At 52.3% G+C, this 21,156-nt stretch overlaps 1 protein-coding gene across 1 annotated transcript; it reads left to right on the top strand.

Moving 5' to 3' along the window:
• The first annotated feature begins 17,210 nt into the window (after positions 1–17,210).
• On the top strand, positions 17,211–20,812 carry Rd3 (retinal degeneration 3, GUCY2D regulator). The gene is made up of 2 exons (XM_028882801.2): positions 17,211–17,765; positions 19,369–20,812. Exons 1-2 carry the CDS (start codon positions 17,470–17,472, stop codon positions 19,658–19,660), a joined length of 588 nt encoding a protein of 195 aa, XP_028738634.1. The 5' UTR covers positions 17,211–17,469; the 3' UTR covers positions 19,661–20,812.
• Positions 20,813–21,156: the final 344 nt, after the last annotated feature.

Below are 21,156 nucleotides of genomic sequence, written 5' to 3'. Positions count from 1 at the left end.
AGACTTAGAAAGCCCTGAACCGTCTGGACTCACCTCACTGGCCAGAGTGTCACGACCCCCCCCTTTTCTGTACCCCAGCCACACTGGGCTGCTCTTTGTTCTCAGCTGCCCTTGTTTGGCCATGGAATGACCCCCTGCCCCCAAGGCTTTGGATGCTTGGCCCTCAGCGGGTGGTGCTGTCTTGAGAGGCCGTGGAACCTTTTAGGTAAGGGGTACATGTTGTGGAATGTCAGTTGAAGATGTGTTACACTTGTTTATGCTGTGGAACATCTGTTTAATGACACAAAGGTGCGTTGCATTCTTTCATGTTGCATTTGTTTAACTCTGTGAAGCTGTGTTACTGTGCCTGTCTAAAACACCTGATGGTCTAATAAAGAGCTCAACTGCCAATAGCAAGGCAGGAAAGAGAAGTAGGCAGGGCCGGCAGGTAGAGAGAATAAATAGCAGGAGAAAAAGAGAAGATTGGGGAGCAAGAAGGAGAAAGGACTCCAGGGGCCAGCCACCCAGCTACACAGCAAGCCATGCAGTAAGAAGTAAAGAAAGGTATAGAGAAAGATAAAACCCCGGAGGCAAAAAGTAGATGGGATAATTTAAGTTAGGGAAAGCTGACCAGACACAAGCCAAGCTAAGGCCAGTCATTCATAAGAAAGAAAGAATAAGTCTCTGTATGATTATTTGGGAGCTGGGTGGCGGGCCTTCCAAAGAGTCAAGAGTTTAAAAACAACAACAACAACAACAGGTGCAGACAGAGGAGATGGCTCCCCTGGGGCGGGCTTTGAGGAATGACCCAGGTGAGCCCTCTCCCAGGTCAGTCAGCCACACACACTCTCACTCCCCATCTTTCTCCCGCGGTGACTACCTTCCTTCAAGCCAAGATTCCTCCCTCTCTTGAGGTGCTTTCGCTGGCTGGTTTGCGTGTTTGCAGTGACTGATGCCCTGTGCTCTCTCCAGCCACAGCACTTTTACCTCTGCCTGTCCCCCGACCAAAATGCTCACAGCCTTTTGTGGCCATGGTAACAACATTTATTCTCCATCATGGAGAGCTGGGCATGGGGTGTAGACCCTTCTACACCACCAGGCCATCTTCACTTCTAGAAGGAAAGATTCTGGGTCCACTTGTGTTCCGTAAGGGGATGGAGAGGACAAAGACATTTGCCTAACTACCTGGGAAACTGTCCTTGAATGTCTCCAAACACAGTGTACCCAGGAGACCAAGCTCGGTAGAACTGAGGCCTCATTCAGAATGCGCCTTCCGGCAGGCTGGTCCATGGCTGGCAGGTGCCCAGCACGCTGGTGGGAAGTGGAGAAGAGACCTGTGGCTTGTGTCTTTGGAAGTTCCTAGGGGCAGCCTGGTAGGAAGACTGTAACAGGACAAGTCCAGTCTCTCTTGAGGGCATAAGGCCGACATGTCAGCTTCTGTCGGGGGTGGCATGGTGACCACTCTCTACCCAAGGCTGGCCTTGCTTCCAGACATCCCTGTTTCTCTTCACCATTCTCCCGACTCTGCCTTCTTCAGTCTTGCCTGTTAACTTCCTAGCCTGACCCACTTCATGACACTCAGGAGTGAGACCTTTCTCCTTAACCCTCTCTGCCTGGAAGTCATCCTCCAGGCAGGCTGGAGTTAACCCTAGGCTGTGTCTCTGGGATAGCAGAGTGCACCGTTCTGGGCCTGAAACAGGAGTGAAACGTTCTGCTTGGACCTCCCTCCGGGCGACTTCCCCAGGTGCGTCCATTTCTAAGCCAATGTGTCTGCGTGTGGAGAGAAGTGTGGTCAGAGAGAGAGGCAACGCTCAGGGCAGGTGACTCATCAGCTTGCTGATTCGCAGGGCCTCTGGTCCTCCTTCCTTCTTCCTCCACCTCGGGGCACGGTCTTTCTGGCCCCCCAGGTTGTCCTCCTTCCCTCCTTGCTGCAGCAGGGTTCAAGTTTAAGAAAGTTGTATGCGCACCTGGGAGTGCCCAGGGCAGGGGTCTAACTGGGTTTTTCTTGATGTTTCTGCTGCCACCAAGGAGAGAAGGCCTTTACGTGCCGAGAGAGTTCTTAATGCCTGTTGAATGAATGAATGAATGAATCAGTGACTTCACAAATGAGATTCCTGTTTTAAACATTTACCCACCCTTCTGGGCGGCCCAGTCAGCTGATGTTAGCACCATTTACAGCCACGTTGCCGAGCACAGTGGGGACCTCTACTCCATATCTCCCAGCCCCTGAGCCATTTCTGGCTTCCTGTCTCATCCCCTGCTTCTCAAAGCTGCTCCTGGGGTCAGACTAGGGGAGGGCCCAGCCACAGCCAGGGCCCACCGGCTCGGAAGCAGGACTGGTGGCTCAGATGACTTCAACCTGGACAATCTGGAGGCTTGACGCTGTGCCTGTCCCGTGCCCCTTTTACAGACAGGGCGGTACTAGACGCTGGCCTTCCCTGCCTGGCCTAGACTCCCTGAATAACCCGACAGAACCTTTAAAAACTAAGCTTTCTCTCTCTCCCTCCCTCCTACCCTCCCCCCCCCTTTCCCTCTCCCTGACTGTCTGTCTGACTGTCTGTCTGCCTGTCTGCCTGCCTGCCTGCCTGTCTAAGCTGCCCTACTATCTCAGGTTTAGACTTTGGAAAGGCACCCTCCCTCCTGGCCGGCGGGTCCATCGCCCAGAGGGCGCCCCCTGCTGCCTGTGAACTGCCGGAAAGGGCAGAGGTTGTTCTGGGGTTGAACTCCAGGACCCTTTGCTGCAGGTTCCCTGCCAGGCGAGGTGACTCAGCACCCAGCCCAGCCGCAGGGGCTAGGGGTGGGGAGGGGCCTGCTGCCCTCGCCCCTCCCTCGGGCTCACCTCCTCCCTCCGCAGGCCTCCTTAACCCAGTTGTTAATCATTAATGTCTTATTCCAGAGGGAGCCGCTGCCCTGGAGCCTCGGGGCACATCCGCTCCTCGTGCCCCAGGCACAAGTGAGACTCAAGCCAGGTCTCGGTGTCTGGTGGCAGAGAGGGACCCCAGCCGAGAACTTTCCTCTCCTTGGAGGCTCCTTTTACTATGCTCAACTTCTCTGCATCTAAGTGGCTGATTTCTTGCCGTCTTCACAAACGCTGGAAAGCTTAGGCCTAGCCAGGGTTCAAACTAAGGCCCCAGACCAGGCTCAGGTTGTCTCCCAAGTCCAGGGAGTCATCCCGAACTACCGATTTCACAGTTGCCGGGGCCGTGGGATCACTGCTCCCCTCTCCACAGCTCACAAGGCAGCCACCTCTATCCCCAGTCTTCGTCCGTTTTGGCAAGGATGGATGCCGAGCCGTCGTGGGTTTATGTCCAATGCTGCTTTGGGTTGAAAGTCGTCGCCGAGTGCGAAGCTGAAGGGACAGCCCCTCTGTTGTTCACGGAGGAACTCGCTCATACAAATGAGTGTAAGTAGTCTGAAATAAACCAGAAATTTTCCAACACTGGGCTTCCCCGTCCCTACAGTAAACATGGCTTTCAGGACCTAACACCCGCGGGGACCGAGTGAGCCTAGGGGCTTCTCTGCTGGCACTACAAGGGGCGCCCGTGGTCCAGCAACATCCTGGCCAGGGTGGTGGCGAAGTTGTCACGCTCTGCAAGGTCACTTCCTGTCATCACCACAAGATGTCGCTGTCGTTTGCAATTAGCTGACACCGGGCAAGACCAACAAAACAAAAACTTCGGTTTTGGTTGTTGTTGGTTGGTTGGTTTTATTTTTTGTTTTTTGGTGGAGCCCTGAAATCTGTTTTCCATAAGCGGGCATTATTCTGCAGACGCGAAAGTTAAATGAAGATTTTTGTAGATAAGCACGAAAAAGGAGAGAATGTCATGCTGATCAGAGCTACTGGGTATAGCGTAACACAAGTTTATCAGCAAGAAGGAAAATGACTGGTGAGTCAGCTTTCCCTGGGGATGTGAACAAATGCCAGCTGGAGTGACAGTGACAGGCCAGAGCAACGGCTACAGCATCTAGCCTGGTGAACCAATGAGCTCATTGAATTTCAGAAGCGTGGGTGACTCCGCATAGATGATGATGTCCCCCAAAGCTGCACAGGGGAGACCCCTCCCTCAGTTAACTCTCTGCCCCTTAGCACCCCCGAGACCACGGGGACAAAATAACATGGAGATGAGAGACAGGTGTCACAGGAAATGAGCAGCTGGACTCCCAGGTGAGGGTCTCATGACCCTCCACACCCCTCCTTTTATAAGGGAACTCAGCAGCCTTGGCCTCCTGGAGGGTCTCCTTGGAGCAATTACTGCTTCTCTGGATAAGATGGTAATAACTAAGTTATGCTCAGAGGGTAGCATCCACATTGACATGCATCAAAAACGCAGATCTCAGAAAGGACTCATATAAAAGATAAAGAGAAGTTGACAATTGTTCTTATTCTCAACTGATCCAAAAGATAACTGCTTGTTTAAAATAATCATGGTACCAGAGTCTTCCGTGATTATCGCCCTATGTCTAAATGACATGAACAGCAACATCATCCTAAGGGTCGGAGGGAGGAATTGGTAAGACCGCTACACATGTTGCTCATACCACCCATAAAGTGGTACCCTGTTATCTGAAGACAGATTAGCTGTTATCACGTTGCAAACTTGAGGGTAACCATTTAATTTTTTAAGAACATAATTGACAGTGTAAGTCACCGTTGAACAAATTAGAAGCAGAAATTCTAACATTCATGAAGTCAAATGTCCTTTGACAACACAAGCTCTCGACAAGTCAGGAGTAGAGAGGAACTCCCCAGTGACACACCCCCAACAAGGCCACACCCCCTGTCCTTCCCAAACAATTCCACTAACCAGGACTGAGGATTCAAAATATATGAGCCTATGGGACCATTCTCATTCAACCCACCACAGACCTAGAACAGACAATACAACTTCAAACAGTCAAGACTACTTTATTTTAAGGTTTCAGAAAGAGATCATTTGGATAATGTGATGTTGGCATGAAGGAAGACAGGCTCCTGGGATCTGTTCTTTAACATTAAAGTGGATGATGCAGAAAGAACTCCATTCACAAAAGGATACACTTAGCAAATGTGCCAGACTATTGGCAACTCCTGTCTTCCCAAAAGAACTTTGCTAATACACATGACTATCAGCAAAAGTTGGTTAGAAACGTTATAGACCCGGAAGAAATGCAGATAATCTAAAGGGATGCTTGTGTCTCTCACTCTATCAGACTACTGAAACAATGGACCCTCCACCCAAACCAGGACTTTCCCCAGGAATCTGATACTGGGGAAAGAACAGATGCCAGCCAGAGGGCAATCTTGTCTCCCAGAGAGAGACTCCACAGAGTTCTAGCTTGTCAGCCCACCTTACAGGATAAGATGAAGCCCAGACAATGATGGGTCCGTGGTGGGCGGGGCCACACCTGGGCCAGAATTGCTTAGATGTGCATATTCTTGGCCTCCATTTAAAGTTCAGCCTCAGTACCCTGAGGACCTGAGAGGTTCATTGAATGGATTTCTTTGTCCCTTTCTCCAGGTGGCCACATTGAATAAATCTCCTTTATCTGCTGTCTGCTTTTAGTTCAGCTCTTGTAATTGGTTTATTGAGGGCCGATGGCTGGCTCTGGCTTGGGACAAGTCTTATAAAAGGATCATAGATATCTACATGAGTTCTGACAACCATCTAGGAGAAAATGAAGATCCATGAGGCTGTTGCATTTGGCACAGACTTATGAGTGCGATCTGAGCAGAGTGTGTCGGGGGTTTCAGGACATGTGGAACTACATGCATGTTCTCAGTGCTGTTCAAACAACCAACCCAGGTGGGAGCAAATATCAGAAGCACTATTTACCAAAGGCAAATGGATGGGGTGGGGGTGGGGGTGGGTAAGCACAGGAAGACACAGTCCTAGAGAACCCCTGAAAGCCACACTTTGAGACCACCATGCAAGGGTTACAACAATTGCAATTAAAAAGACCGTCTATAGCAATGCAGGCTATGATGTGAAGGGCCTGAAACAGGTCCATGGATAGGGCTGTAAACTAGTGTGACTGTCATCCTGCCTGCCGCAGGACAGAAGCCAGCGCCAAAGTCAGGCAGTGGGACAATCTCTTCCTAAGAGGCTGAATCATGCAGACTTTTATTTTTTCAGGAACCCTTCATGTCCCTCACAAGCCACAGCCCCAGGCCCTGGGTGGGGTGTTAGATAATTTTGTTTTGTTCTTAGAGAGAGTCTCACGTAGCTCAGATTGGCCTTAAACTTCCGATTCTCCTGACTCTGCCTCCCTAGCACTGGGATTACAGGCATGCACCACCATACCCAGAATTGGTGTGGGTTTCATGTATAGGTCAGTCCAGAGTTAGAGCAAGGGACACTTGCCCCTGCTCTTTTCTCTGGTTGCAGACCAAGAAGGTCACAGGGAGGAGTGCCTTTGGTCTCTAACAACTGGGGGAGCGGGTAAGGGGTTTGTAAGGTGCTGGTGTCCTTCATTCCAAGATGGCTTCACAGAGGTTTTCACAGGAGATGGGTGATTGCAGACTGGTGGGTCCCTCTTCAGAGGGCAGATTTGTGGTCAAATGACTCCCATCTGATCCCACTGCATCCCTCAGAGAACAAAGATCACAGCTTCCAAGATCTCCTGCTGCCACTGACATTTTACCTCTGTGTGGTTCCAACATGTTACACAGTGAACATCTGTGTCTGTGCATCACGTGTGTGCCCGGGGCTGCAGACATCAGAAGAAGGTGTCAGATTCCCTGGAACTGTGGTTACAGATGGCTGTGAGCCACCATGTGGGGCTGGTAACTAACCCCGGTCTTCTTTAAGAGCAGCCAGGGCTGTGAACTACTGAGCCATCTCTACAGCCCCAAGACACTGTTTTTAACAACAAGAACAAAAAAGGAAAAAAGAAAAGAAATAGTAAAAAAATCAGCATGTTTATGTATCTTGTGTGAGCTTGCGATGTGTTCAATTGTTTTCTGTAGCCTCAGGTGGCAGCGTCTGGAGAGCCGCTCCTTATTCCTTACGCATCTGTGCCTGTTGCTCTGGTGGCAGCTGACAGGGTTAACGGACTTGGATCAATCCAAAGAGGGAAGCAAGGGTCGAACCCTGTAACCATCCACAGGGCCAACCCAGCCCCAGGCTGCCTAGCTCTGGATCATGTCTTAGATTACCACTCGTTTCATGTGAGCCCTGGGCTGGTTGCTTAGGTCATGGCTGTGTTCTTCCATGTCTAAGACAGAGATGGCAGTTACACCCATTGAGCAGGTTGGTACACACAACACATGATAATTTTAAGGTTTTACACGTGCATGAGCAATATGAGGTTAGCTGCATAAACCAAAGACAAATCATGAGACAAGTTTTGCAGGCATCCACAGAAGGATTCAGACTTGATGTGGGGGTTGGATTGATATCTCTCTCTAGTGACTCAGCCTGTCCTTGTGCAGAAATGTGGCCCTGTGGCAACATCATTAGAGATACTCTAGACCAGTGGTTCTCAACCTGTGGGGTGCGATCCCTTTGAGGGTCAAATGACCCTTTTACAGGAGTCGCCTAAGACCATTGGAAAACACAGATATTTACATAACAATTCAGAGTTTTGAAGATTACAGTTATGAAGTAGCAACAAAAATAATTTTATGGTTGGGGAGTCACCACAACATGAGTAACTGTATTAAAGAGTCTCAGCATTAGGAAGGTTGAGAACCACTGTCCTAGAAGGTGGAGCTGTGTGATTCAAAACCACAGAGGATTCCTTAGCTATCTAGAGGCAGATGTCTGCTGAGAAAGAGACTTGGACAGGAGGAGTCTGCAAGGGAGGGGAAAGGGGGAACCCCACCAAGGGCTGTGGGAGAAACTGAGTTGATCCTTGTTTATGGTTTCACCAACAGCAGAACTCCAAATCAGAGTGGCAACAGAAGCCAGGTAACTGTTGCCATGTTTACCAGCTTGGGTGGCTCTGGGGATCGTGGTATCCAGGAGGAGCAGAGCTGAGCATTGATGCTTCAGCCCTGGACACCTGGGGCACGCCTCTCTGGCGCCAACCAAGCACAAACAGGTAGGAGCTCTGGTCAACAGGGAATTCTGAGCCTGTCACAGCCAGCCTGCTCCCAGCCACCCAGACAAGGGCGCTGTGGGCCGAGCCTGGGTTTCTCCCTCACACCAGGACTGATGGGGAGCTGTGGAGATGAGGGTGAAGCAACGTGGAGCCCTGGCGCTTCTTTGGAGTCTAGTTCTGGTTGATGCTCTGGGCCTCAAGGCTCAGGGCCAGGATGTATGAGGGTGATAGGGGGCAGGTGCATGTCACGATATGCCCATTTCTCAAAAGACGAAAAAAGGTTCAAGCACCATAATGTTATCCACTTGGGGGTCACCACTTGTGCCCTAAGTGAGGTCCAGCCATCCATCCTCAGTAAGTCAGTTACAAGAGCCAAGTTAAAAGGGAAAAGCAGAAAAAGGAGATTTATTTAATGTGGCCGCGCTGGGGAGAGGGACAAAGGGATCCAAGACCCCCAAAGCCAGTCTTCGGGGTCCTGCAGTGAAACCAGAGTTTAAATAAAGGCCAAGGATATTGTGTCTAGGCAGTCCTGGTCGAGGTGTGGCCCTGCCCACCCTAACCCATCATTGGTTGTTCCAGTTTCAGTCTCATCCTGGAAGGCAGACTGACAAGTTAGAATCTCTTCCAGCAGAGATCTGGCTGGCGCCTCTTCCTTCTCCCTGGTGAGAGTCCTGGGGAAAATTACCACATTTTATTGGGTCCATTGTTTCAGGAGTCAGGTTACACAAGAGTCCCTCTAGAGTATCTCTACAGGGTCACCCAGCAGACAGGTGTCCAGTCCAGATATGGATCCTGAGAGGTGGGCCTTTGAGGAGGATCCACCCCTCAGCTCTTTGTTCTCAAGGCCTCTGTCTCTGTGCTAGGGTCCTACAAGGAGGGGAGCTTCAGCAATGCCTCCAAGACATGAAGAGCAAACAGAAGACCTTGAACTGTGAGGGAAAGTTAGCAGAGCACTGGAAATAGAGTTCCAAAAATTTGTCCTTGACAGCCTGGGAATACACAGATCCACCCACATTCCCAGCGCTTTGAGAATTGCTTAATGTTCTGCAAATTATATGTAAATTTATGCAAATCCCATGCAAAATCCCCAGGATTGTTAGGATGCAGACTGCCCTGAGGAATTTGGGGTTTGGTCCACACCCCCCCCCCAATTAATGCTGCTTTGGTGACATTATAAAGTAGGAAGGCCAAGTTCCTTCATTTTGGTTTTGTGCAAAATTTTCTTGTCCAAACTTTCTTTTATGTCCTTTTATAGAGACCAAATAACTTGTCACCACACTCACTAAGGTATTTCCCAAGAAATGAGCAAGCTTGACATCAGGTAGATCAGTGGTCCTCAACCTTCCTAATACTAAGACCTTTTAATACAGTTCCTCATGTTGTGGCGATCCCCCCAAACATAAAATTATTTTTGTTGCTACTTCATAATAGTAATTTTGCTACTATTATGAATTGTAAATAATTTTGGAGATAGAGGTTTGCCAAAGGGGTTGTGACCCACAGGTTGAGGACACCTGAGCTAGACCCTCTATTCCTTCAGAGTGCAAGCGTCCCTTCGCCTGGAATAAGACCTGGGCTCCTGGTTGTGCCTCAGGCACAAGTGAAACTCAGATCAGGTCTTAGTGTCTTGTGGCAGAGGGACCAGGTCGTGGCTCAGGTCCCTCTCTGCCACCCCAGACACTGAGACCTGCCTTGAGTCTCACTCCTGGGCTGGTGGGATGCTGCTGCTTTTCCCAAAGCCCAGCTAGCGATGTACTTTGTCGTAATTGTTCTTTGACTGCACAGATGGAGATGTTGGCACATCTGTAATTGTGAAGCGGCTCCTCCATCACCGGACAGTTTGCCTCTGATTTGCGTCAGAGCACAGCACTGAGCTTTGTCTTGTAATTTCTGTTTCCAGTCCTTACTCACGAGTCCCTATGCCTGGATGCTTTCTCAAGCCACTTTGGTTTCTACCTCTGGCCCCAGATGTCCACTGGTGCCTGGACGCCAGTCTGCAGCCCTCTGCTTTCCCTGTGGTTGCTGGGGCAACTCTGCTCTTTTTTCTGCGTGTGGTGGGTGAGATTGAGGAAGTTATGGTGTTTTTGGTTTACCTTCTGGGAAAGGGCCAAGTGCACTGGTACAAAACAAACCAGTTCTGGAGACTCTGATGCTCTCTGGAAAGTTCTAGCAACCAGCAGATTTCACAGAAGGCAAGTCCTAATCTCAGCACACAGTGGCACCACACATCTCCATTCTACCCGTAGCCCTAGGGCACAAGTCTCATCCTCCTCATTCAGCCCAGCAAGATCTTCCAATACTTTGAGGTCTGTGGACATACTGCTTCTCTCACGCACCTTTTAGGACACAGAGGGAAACGTAACACGGATTTCTGCACTGCACACAGACATGGGGACACAGCCTGCTTCTTTCCTCCATAGAACAGGGGGTATGTTTAGTGCTCTCCCTGACGCTGGGTGTTGTGCTAGGCCCAGGAGTCCTGGGATTTGCTGAGACCACAGAGGTGCAGTGGACTGGAGTGTGGGTCTTGCTTGCTGTTTGAGGAAGTCCCGGTCCCCTCTGACAACTGACTTCAGGAGGTGTGGGAGTAAAGGACCTTTGCTGCTCTGGGCTCGGGGACTCTCAGGACTGCAGCATGGGGACAAGGGAATAGGAAGAGGAGGTGGGACCCACTGCGTGGGGCTCTTCTCCAAGGTGTCTCCGGATCTCTACAGGTACCTGCCCACCAGTCACCCCAGCTGGGAGCCCTGGGCCTGTAAGCTGGTGGCCTGCTTTCTCTGTCTTCATCCTTGGCCCAGGCTCTGGGGCTGGTGCAGAGCACACAAGCAGGACTTTGGTTGAGGGAATCTGGAAGGGGCTGGGCGGGCAGAGACACCTAGTGTGTCTGGGGTGGGAGTTCCGGCTACTCTCTAGTCTGTGAAAGGACAAGGAAAGGCTCCCAGAGAGAACTGTCCCCAGCCCTGCTCCTGGCCAGAGCAAGGCACCCACTCTGCCCCACGGAAGGTGCTATCATCAGTCGGCCACTCTTGTCCTGGTGCTTGTCTCAGTTGCTCTGGCCTTAGCTGGCCTTGGATGGAGGCCACTTGGGCACCGTGAAGGAGGTCCCTGACCCGTCCCTTTACTTGTTAGGACTGTCATGATGTGAACTTGCCAAGAGAAATGTTTGACCTTAAGACCCAGCTCCTGATGGCAGACCCTGCTGCCTCTGCCTCAGGGAGGAAGGCGGAAGACTCTGCACACTGTCTCCCCTCCCAACGGCAAACGTCCACTGTGCAGGCGGGAGGCCAGCTCCAGGCTGAGTAGCTGGCTTGCCTTAGTCTTCTTGGCTGTGCTTTCTGCTTCACTTTCAACACAACTGAACACGATGTGTCCAAAGCCGCTCCCTTCCTGCTGCTGGCTCGGCATCCCCTAGGATTCACACAGTGCAGGCTGTTGTGGTTCACTGGTCCCTTACAGGGCAGCGTTCCTTTCTCAGAGCCTCTTCACATCTGCAAGGCACAGCCAGGACTTCTCATGGCCTGTAGCCAGAACAGCCTCCATGTGGTACAGGGAGCAGAAAGGCAGGGAACTCATGGTGACTGGGGTGAAGCAGCAGGAAGCCCATGTCAACTCTGACGGAACCTTGACTCCCCAGGACCCACTTTCTCTCTTCTCCCTGGACCTACCTGTGCCTTCTGTCCCTGTGCTCCTGAGAGAGAAGGAGAGACAGAGGACGACAGGTAAGGGGACTCAGAAAGGTGGAGACAAGTCATCCTGGGCCCCTGATGCCCAGAGAAATGTCCTCCTGGAGGGAAGAGTGCATCTGCATTCAGGAACCATCCACCAGGCAGCTGGAAACATCTGCCACGAGTAGGTGTGCCAGGAGTCTGGTGAGGTCGGCGGCATCTAACTGGGTGGTGCTGGGAAAGGAGGGGTCCAGGTGCCTTCTGGGAATAGAGCTCTCTCCCGGCCTGATCCTCTTGGCATCTGTGTGTCAGGTCAGCCCTCCCTCATCTGCTAATACCGCTGCAGGCCAAGAGGCTTAGGTGGGTCTCCATGGCAACCGCAGCTGGCCTGCCTTGGGTTCTGCAGGGAGTTGTGGCTCGGCTCTGGGGACCTACGCGCACTCCACAAACACCAGCCCAGCTGGGGCCTTCCTCCAGTTGGTGCCTCCGGTAAAACTTCTCAGACAGGAGAAGCAGAGAGCACCGGAGGCCGCCGGCAGCGGAAGAGGCAGAGAGAGGCTGTGAGGATGCTGTGCACCCCTCTACCTCTGCCCCTGTGCAACCGCTCAGCTTTCCACCTTCCCTAGACCAGGAAGCAGGGCTCCTACGGTGTCACTGCCCCGGAAGGAGGTGGATCTCAGGTAAGAGTGTGTGTGTGTGTGTGTGTGTGTGTGTGTGTGTGTGTGTGTGTGTGTGTGTGTGTGTGTGTCCCCAGAAGTGGCAGCTATGCCTTCAGGAGGAGTCAGGCACACTTGGCTATGAGCATGGAGGGGAGGCTCCCTGGCCATCTGGGAACCAGAAAATAGACTGGATCCCAGGTAGCCATGGGAGGCCCCCTCGGTCCTCACTGGTCAAAGATGAGAGGACTCAGGCAGGATCCTGGGGGAGGGGGTTACCTAGCCTGGTTCTTTCTTCATGAACTTGTGGGGAGCCACAACTGTTGTCTGCTCTGGGCTGAGCAAGCCTCAGAGAGAAGCAGCCTCAGAGCTCCCTTGTGTGGTACTCAGAAGACACAGCCACAGGAAGGAAGCAAATCCATCTGAGAAATGCAACTTAGCACGCCCAAAGGGTAGAGTCAAGTCTAGGCATACAGCAGGGTCCAGGGGACGTGTGGTCCCCTCTACAATGGAGCAGCCTATGAGGGTTCAGTAAGGCTGCAGGAGGGAACCTGGGTGGAGGTAGGGAGGACTCAATGGGTTGTGACATTGGGATGAAGGGAGAATTTTTTTGGAGATTGCCCGTCATATTCAGACCTAAGTACTTGCATCTCTGCCTCAGTATTAAGAGAACTGACTGAGACTCATCTATCCATTAATCCATCTGCCCTCTATCCATCTATGGACCATCTATCCACACATGCATGCATCCACCCATCCACCCACCCACCCACTGATCCATCCACTCACTCACTCACTCACTCACTCACTCACTCACTCACTCACTCACTCATCTACCCATCCATTCACATACCCAGCTGCCCGTGCACACATCCATCCATCATTACAGACGCTGGAATGATGGGTCCTATGGCCACTGAGACCCATGCTATCTCAGTGGGGAGCAGTGAGGGCAGGCTACAGGAAGAGTTGACCCTTAGAAGAGGGTTTGAGGGATGAACAGGTCTTCGCTGGGTAGGTGAAAGGCCCACAGGTCAGGCCCGCTCACACCTGGCTTGACGGCAGTAATTTTTCTAATGCCGAAAAGAAACAAGGCTAATTTGCAGCTGGTGAAGTTGACCTTGGGCCAGGGAGAGAACTGGTGAGGGAGGGCAGTTACATATGCTCTCTGTACCTCTGCCAGGACCCGGGGTCTGGCCTCAGCTGACACAGCTGCTCTAAGAGGTAACTCATGCTCTGGGATAGCCTGGGTCAGGTGCCCTTAGACCTTAGGGTCACCGGGAACAGAGCCCTCCCTAGCCTGCAGATACTCATCCAAGCTGTGGGAGTCCAGCTACACAAGGAGGGAGCCACAGCTGCGGCCCTGGGTGTGGCTCCCTCTGGACCAATAAATCAGGGTTCTTGGATCAAGGCCAGCATCCCCTTCACTGTGTGGCACCCGTGAGCATAGTGGTCCCTCTAACTGTCTAGGACCAGACTCCTCTTCCCTCGGGATTCAGGGCAGGCTTGGGGCGTTTCTAAGATGAAAAGCCACTGTCCTCGGGGGGGGATGTCCAGAAATGGAGGGAGGAGAGTATGATCAGAGCATGATCAGAGGTGGCCGGGAAGGGAAGAGGCAGGTGAGTGACCCCTGGGGGCAGCGGTAGGAACAGGAACAGGAACAGTGACCCGGCCCCAGGCACTTAGAATCAGTTTCTCATAGAAGGTAGTGACTCAACTCCCCTATACAGACACCAGATCACAGAGCCAAGGAAGGCTAGGATCCAGGTTGGGGTGAAACTTGCACCAAGTCGTGGGGTGGGGAGGGGAGGGGCAGGATAGGCTTTCTTTTCTGTTCTACAGACTGCTGGGGGTCACTGAGAAAACATTCTCTAAAGTGTTTCTAAATGAAACATCACCAAAGCTGAATTAGAGAAAAACTAGCTGTGTAGAAATGCAACCACTGAAATATGCATAAAAACAACTTATGACATGGTGACAGCTGTGCTTTTCTAGAAATAGGTAAGATTATAAGATCTAGTGACATAATTTTGCGTTTCAGAGTAATGATGAGCACACAATATTTCACAAATAGCAGGCACAGAGGCCGCACTCACTTCCAGACTGCGTACCAGGTTCTGGGATGGCAGACCCAGGTATTGCACAGGACTTCACACACCTGCTTTTGAGAGTCACAGAAGTCTGGGGAGTGTGCTGCATGGTGTGTCAACCCCATGCGTAGATGAGGACTGTAAGGCCCGGCTGGTCAGGGAGAATGAGACAGTGTCTTCTCAGTGGGGGTTAGTTATCTGGATGTCCTCTCAGATGGTCACACACTGATGACAGAGGTGCCTTCCATCCAGGAGTGCTGACTCTGTAGAATTATGGCTCTCTCTAGAGACCCCCACCTCAGACTCCAAAGTGCTTGGATTACAAGCTTACCCCACCACACTTATTCCTGAACACACACTCCTCGAGGGAGCCTCACATCTAGTGCAGTGGGAGGCATGACACAGGTCCGGGGTCTGCTGACCTCAGGCCAGCCCAGCACACTTCCTGTGCCCACTGGTGGAGAATTCCACAGCCCCATGTGCTGACATGCAGGCGAGTTGGAAGAAAAGTACAACAAACACCTCAAAACAAAAACAAAAACTCCAATAAAACAATCATTTTGCTGGAGTCACATGTTTATGTGTGCAAATGCACATGCATACTGCTTGTCTGAGTGGTGGGAATGTAAGACTGCCCACATCCTCAAACACTCCAGCACTGTCTCCTAACACTGCCCTAGACCCCAGAGCTGCTTCACACCCAAGGAAACAGCAGTCGCTCCTCACATCCAGGCTGGTATCTGAGACTGTCAATGAGGCTGAGCAAGCGAGCAGGCCTCCATGACAGGCTCCGAGGTCACCCAGGCCCTGTCACAGACTAGGTGAGCTAGAGTGGGAGGGGCCTTGGAAGCTTTCCCGGGAGCTCTGTTCCTGAGGGGAGCAGTGCCTCCAGAGGGCGGTGAGGAGCCAAAACTACAATCTCCCAGGGCAGGTCACACGGCCTGGCTGGTCCAGGAGTCTGCCTGGCTGGCAGCTGTCTAGAGACCGTCCCCCTCCCTCCCTCACCATCCTGTGGCCTTAAGAACTTAATCGGGCTTGCCCGTAGAGCCTCCTGGGGGAGCAGCTGGCACCCGGGACAGAAATAGCAGCAATAGAAACCTTGCTGCTGCTGGATCGGGGCGGTGTGGAAGAGCACAGGAGTGGTGAGAGGAAACTTGAGAATACCCCCCCCTTTCCAGTGAGACTCCCATGCTGGGCCCCAGAAGTTTAGGGTTCACTGAGCACAAGGCTCAGGAGGCCCAGTCAGCCTTAGCCCCTGAAAAACATTTGCCTCTACAGGCCAACTAAGGTCTCCAGGAAAGAGGGGCAGAGGAGGCCACACTTGAGAGGAGGCCACACTTGGGACCAGCTCTGGCTAGTGAGGTTGAACACTTCCCTGTGTTTACCAGCCATTTGTGGGGTTTTTTTTTATTTTTTATTTTTTGTTTGTTTGTTTGTTTAAGACAGGGTTTCTCTGTGTAACAGCTCTAGACCAGGCTGGCCTCAGACTCACAGAGATCCACCTACCTCTGCCTCCTGAGTGCTAGGATTAAAGGTGTGCACCACCACCGCCCAGCTGGTAGTTCATCTTTTGAGAATTGTCCATTCATTTCATCAGCCCAATTATTAACTCTGCCCTTTGGTATCATGTTTTTTTTTTTTTTAATTCTTTGTACATTTTAGATATTAATTCTATGTCATGTGTGTATCCATCAAGTCAGAGGTTTTCTCCTGTTCTGTAGGCTTCTCCACTCAGTTAACATCTCTTTGAAATGTCACCAGGTCCTGTCCGTCAGTTGTTGGCCTTATTTCCTAGATAGCTAGAGTCCGGCTGAGAAAGCCCTTCTTATATTTGTGTCTGAAGTGTTTCCCTACTTTTTTCTCTAGCAGTCACAGAATTTCTGGTCTTACATTCAAGTCTGATCAATGTGGAGTTGGTTTTCACTGATGTCCGGCTCAGGCATCCCTGTGTACACCTTGCACCAAGGCTAGGTCTTCTACCCAGGCCACCATCTCTATCAGCCCTCACATCTGCCCTCTGCCCTTACTCTGACCCTGCTCATCCACAACGCCTTCTCTGACCCCCTCATCATCTAGTGTTCACCCTCCCCACAGAGACTGAGCGTGCTGTCCCCCAGTCATGAGATGTAAGTCTTGTGTCTCATGGAGAGCAGGGTCCCCGCACACTTTCCTGTCTGTGTCCATCCACTGAATGGCTGATGCTCACTGGATTAATGAACTGTGAACAGATGGTGGGTGAGTTGAGTTTTATCAGGGTAATGTCAGCCCACACATTTCTAGGTGGACCATCCTTACTGGGGGCATCTGAAACAGTGTTTTCTTGTTGGACTGGCACAGGATGTAAGTGTCTAAGGGTATGTGTGTGTATGTATGTGCATGTGTTGTATATGTGTGTACTCTGTGTTGTATGTGTCTATATGTGTATGTGTGTTACATATGTTGTGTGTGTGTGTGTGTGTGTGTGCTGTGTGTGCTTTCCCCCATAGATCATGGGGATATGATTGTGCTATATATGGACTGTTTCCTGCTTTCTTTAGGGATAGTGAGGCTTGGGGACCACTTTCTCTGGGTTCAGTCATCAGAATGCTTTCAGGATTCTTTTTTTTTTTTTTGGTTTTTTTGAGACAGGGTTTCCCTGTGTAGCTTTGCGCCTTTCCTGGAGCTCACTTGGTAGCCCAGGCTGGCCTCGAACTCACAGAGATCCGCCTGGCTCTGCCTCCCGAGTGCTGGGGATTAAAGGCGTGCGCCACCACCGCCCGGCGCTTTCAGGATTCTTATCACCATGGCTGCATGCATTATTTCTTTTAATGTTTACTGTGAACCAAGCTCATTCACAACTGCTTCTTAAATGGCCCTGTCTTCTTTTTCATAACTGAGAATGTTGCTCAAAGGGGTTGTGACCTACATGAGGCCACACAGCTGTAAGGGGTGGGGGTGGGAGCAGATGTTTTCAGCCAGGGCCCAACTCTCTCTCTTGGTCCCCTGGGTTCTCCCCTAGCTGACAAGGGGCACAGGGAAGACCCACTTCTTCTCTGTCTCAGCAGGGCCTGGAGGACCATGTCCCTCATCCCGTGGCTCCGGTGGAACGACACCCCACCCCGGCTGTCAGCCCGGAGCCCGGCGGAGATGGTGCTGGAGACGCTGATGATGGAGCTGGCTGGGCAGATGCGGGAGGTGGAGAGGCAGCAGAGGGAACGTCGCAGTGCGGCCAGGAAGGTCTGCACTGGCGTGGACTACAGCTGGCTGGCCAGCACGCCCAGGCCTGCCTATGACCTCAGCCCTGGGGAGCGGCTGCAGCTGGAGGATGTATGTGCCAAGATCCACCCATCCTACTGTGGGCCTGCCATCCTCAGGTAAGCCTGGCATTGGGCTGGGAACCAGCTGTGACCTCACTGCCTCCAGAGAGGGTGACTGCACTTACAGTAGCCCGAGGCCACGGGGGTCAGAGCCAGAGGGCACGAGTGGCCCAGATACTCGAAAGGCATATCAGACCCGGGGGAGGCTTCATGTGGGGCGGGAGGCAGATCTGGCGGCCCTCAGGCTGTGATGGGTGAGCCTCAAAGCCCATAAGTTCTCGTTCTGCCTGGGTGGCTGGGAACCTGCATGTCACCATGGGCTCCTTTGTTGGTCTGTTTATCTTCAGTGTCTCCTACTGCATTTCCTCCTCTTCCTCCTCCTTTAGCCCAGGCTAGCCTAGAACTCACTAGGTAGCCTAGGCTGGCCTCACATTCACAGCAATCCTGGCATCTCAGCACCAGTATTCTTTCCTTAGGACCTTTCCCAGGCAATGTCTCCAAACTGGTGTCTTCATTATTCCGTTTCAGTCAGCTTTGACACGGGTCAGCCTGAGGTGGGAGTGTGTCTGTGGGGGAGAGGGAACATGCATGGCTAGCAAATGTGTGAGAGCACAGGGCACCAAGTGTGTAAAGCTTGGGGCAGCTCTATCCAGAACTTAAACCATCTCCCCGAAGCTGTGGCTCCCCTAGCTCTGTCCCCACCGAATGGGAGAAGTCAGTCCCAAACCAGGAATGAGTCCAAAAGAACAGAAGTTTCTGTCAGCATTTCTCGTTGTCAAGGACAAATCTCCAACTAAACACTCGAACCCGACTCCTGCAGCTGCCCCCGCCAACGCTCGCCCGTTCTCTGCTCTCTCTTTGAAATTCCCTTGAAAGGAGGGCTTTGCCCTTATTCTCCCTCTTTGGTTTTGTGGTCTTCTCGCTGGCTGCCTACCTTTCAGACTGCCATCTCCCGTTTTCCTGACTCTACTTGATGGGAGCCCCTGAAAGTGTTTACTTCAGAAGAGACTATGGGGCTGAGGTAGAGAGCCACAGAGGGAATGTGCTCTGGCCGGCCAAACCCACAGTGAGGGGACTCCCACGCTGCCTCCAGGCCTTCCCGTTTGCCCCTGCCAAGTGCTGGCTCTCTGTAGGGAGGAGGAAGGCATGGATCAGATGGATGATCCTTGAGCTCCAGGGAGAAATCTTCCAGGCAGAGGAAACAGCTTCGGAGACAAGGACCAAGGAGATACAAATGTTCTTCCTGGGCTTCCTGGGAAGGAGAAGGGCCAATGTGAAAGCACAGTGTGTCTGTCACACTGAAGAAAGGGACATGGAGTTGGGGGAGATGGGATTCTGTGATTACACACAGTGACATAACCAGACATGCATTTCAGAGCAATCACCAGGGCAGGTGGGGCATGGAAAGCCTCACACAGCCATGCTGTGGTCTCGGTGCGTTTCTCTGAGTTCTCTGCCTCTTAAGCCTTAGGCTGGCGGCAGGCTCCTTGCATATGAGCATGAACCTTGAGAAAAGGCAGGTGTTGCCTTTTACAGATGGGGAAATTGAGGCTCAGAGGTGAACAGTGCTGGGATTGAGTTTATGATTGACTGGGACAAGAGTAAGGCAGCGAGTTGCCGACAGGTGGGATGCTCAGCCAGTCACGTCATGTCGCCGCAGGTTCCGACAGCTGCTAGCCGAGCGGGAGCCCGAGGTGCAGGAGGTGGCGCGGCTCTTCCGCTCCGTGCTGCAGGAGGCCCTGGAGAAGACGAAGCAGGAGGAGGAAGCCCACAAGCTGACGCGCCAGTGGAGCTTGAGGCCCCGCGGCAGCCTGTCCTCCTTCAAGAGCCGAGCGCGCATCGCGCCTTTCGCCAGTGACATCCGGACCATCTCGGAGGACGTGGAGCGCGATGCGCCACCGCCACCACGCACCTGGAGCATGCCAGAGTTCAGGGCACCCCAGGCCGACTGACCTCCCTGGGCGGTCACCTGCAGGAGGGAATGACAGGCCGGTTTCCGGGTTGCCGGTGCTGGAACCTCCCCACCTACCCGGAACAGGAGACCCACCAAACAGCACAGCTGAACCACCTGAGCCACCTACCCAAGTGCACACACCTGCTTGGCTACAGGGAGGAGTCAGGACTGGAGCCCTGTTCCTCCCCAGCAAGTCTCCACTTCCCAGCCTGATGCATACACAAGGCCTGGTGTTGGAGCAGGCGCCTTCCCATCTCCTACCACTGTCTGGAACAAGGAACAAGTGTCCGCCTCTTTGGCAAGGCCTGCGTTCTCATCCCAATCTCCAGGATGCCCCATTCACCCTACCCATTTGGGGCACCTTTTCTGGTGACCAGATGGCACTCACTGCAGGGGAGCCACAGCCTCGGGCCCAGGACAGCTGGTAGGGACCACAGAGACGTTCAACTCACTCTTCAGCTAGTGAGTGAAAAATGGAGTCTCCCAAGGATCTCACTGCTTTTGCCTTAACTCTGATCCCTCCAATGTGGAATTGTTCCTGCCTTTGAGTCCTTGGGCTATGATGGGACAGGACCATGGCCGCTTGTCCACCCATTGTAGTCTTACCTATCCCTTACTACCACATGGGGCGGGGTGGGGCCAAGGCTGCTCTCCAAGAAAAGCAGCTAGGGATAGTTAGGATGACCATATTCCCCAGGATGTCATCCGTGGAGTGCGGCCAGTCCAGAGTCAGGGCTTGGAAGCCTTCAGACCCGCTGCTGGAGCCAAGGCATCTAAAGTCCAGGCTTCTGTTCATGCCAGCTCTCTAGCTTTCCTAGGTCACCTCTGGTGCCTGAGAAAACCAGTCCCAAGCAGCGTCCTATAGCTTCATGCTCTAACTGATGGTGCATGTGTGGGTCACCTGGGAAAAATCTGGAAGGCCAGGTGCCACCACACTCCGGGGCGGAAGTGGGGTTCAGGGTAGTAGGTGAGCAAAGTGTCTTTCTCTAGTTCCCAGTGCATGCCCAGAAAACACAAGTGAACCTTATAATAGTTCAAATAGGGGAGAGAAATTACTGGGTAATGCATGTAGTCCCTGGCTCAGTGGGAAGTCTGTGTGTGTGTGTGTGTGTGTGTGTGTGTGTGTGTGTGTGTGTGTGTCCTCCCCTTCCCTCTCCTCTCCTCTCCCTTCCCCTCCCCTCCTCTTTCGCCTCTTCCCTCTCCTTTCCCCTTCCCTCCCTTCTCCCTCCCCTCCCCTCCCCTCTCCTCTCTCTTCCCTCCTCTCTCCTCCCCCCTTCCCTCCTCCTCCCTCTTCTTCCTTTTCCTTCAAGACAGGGTCTGACTACTCTGGCCAGCTGGTCATGTGATTCTCCTGCTTCAGCCTCTTGAGTGCTGAAGCTACAGAATAGATAGATACTCTTTCTAAGTGATCTGGTTTGGGGTTGCTTCACTGGAATCTGGATAGAGAATGACAGGATGGCACACACCTCTTGTCCACCATTGTCAGGAAGAAGG

Source organism: Peromyscus leucopus, chromosome 15 (assembly GCF_004664715.2).
Source record: "Peromyscus leucopus breed LL Stock chromosome 15, UCI_PerLeu_2.1, whole genome shotgun sequence".
Lineage (NCBI taxonomy): Eukaryota > Metazoa > Chordata > Mammalia > Rodentia > Cricetidae > Peromyscus > Peromyscus leucopus.
This window is presented reverse-complemented; position numbering and strand designations above follow the sequence as displayed.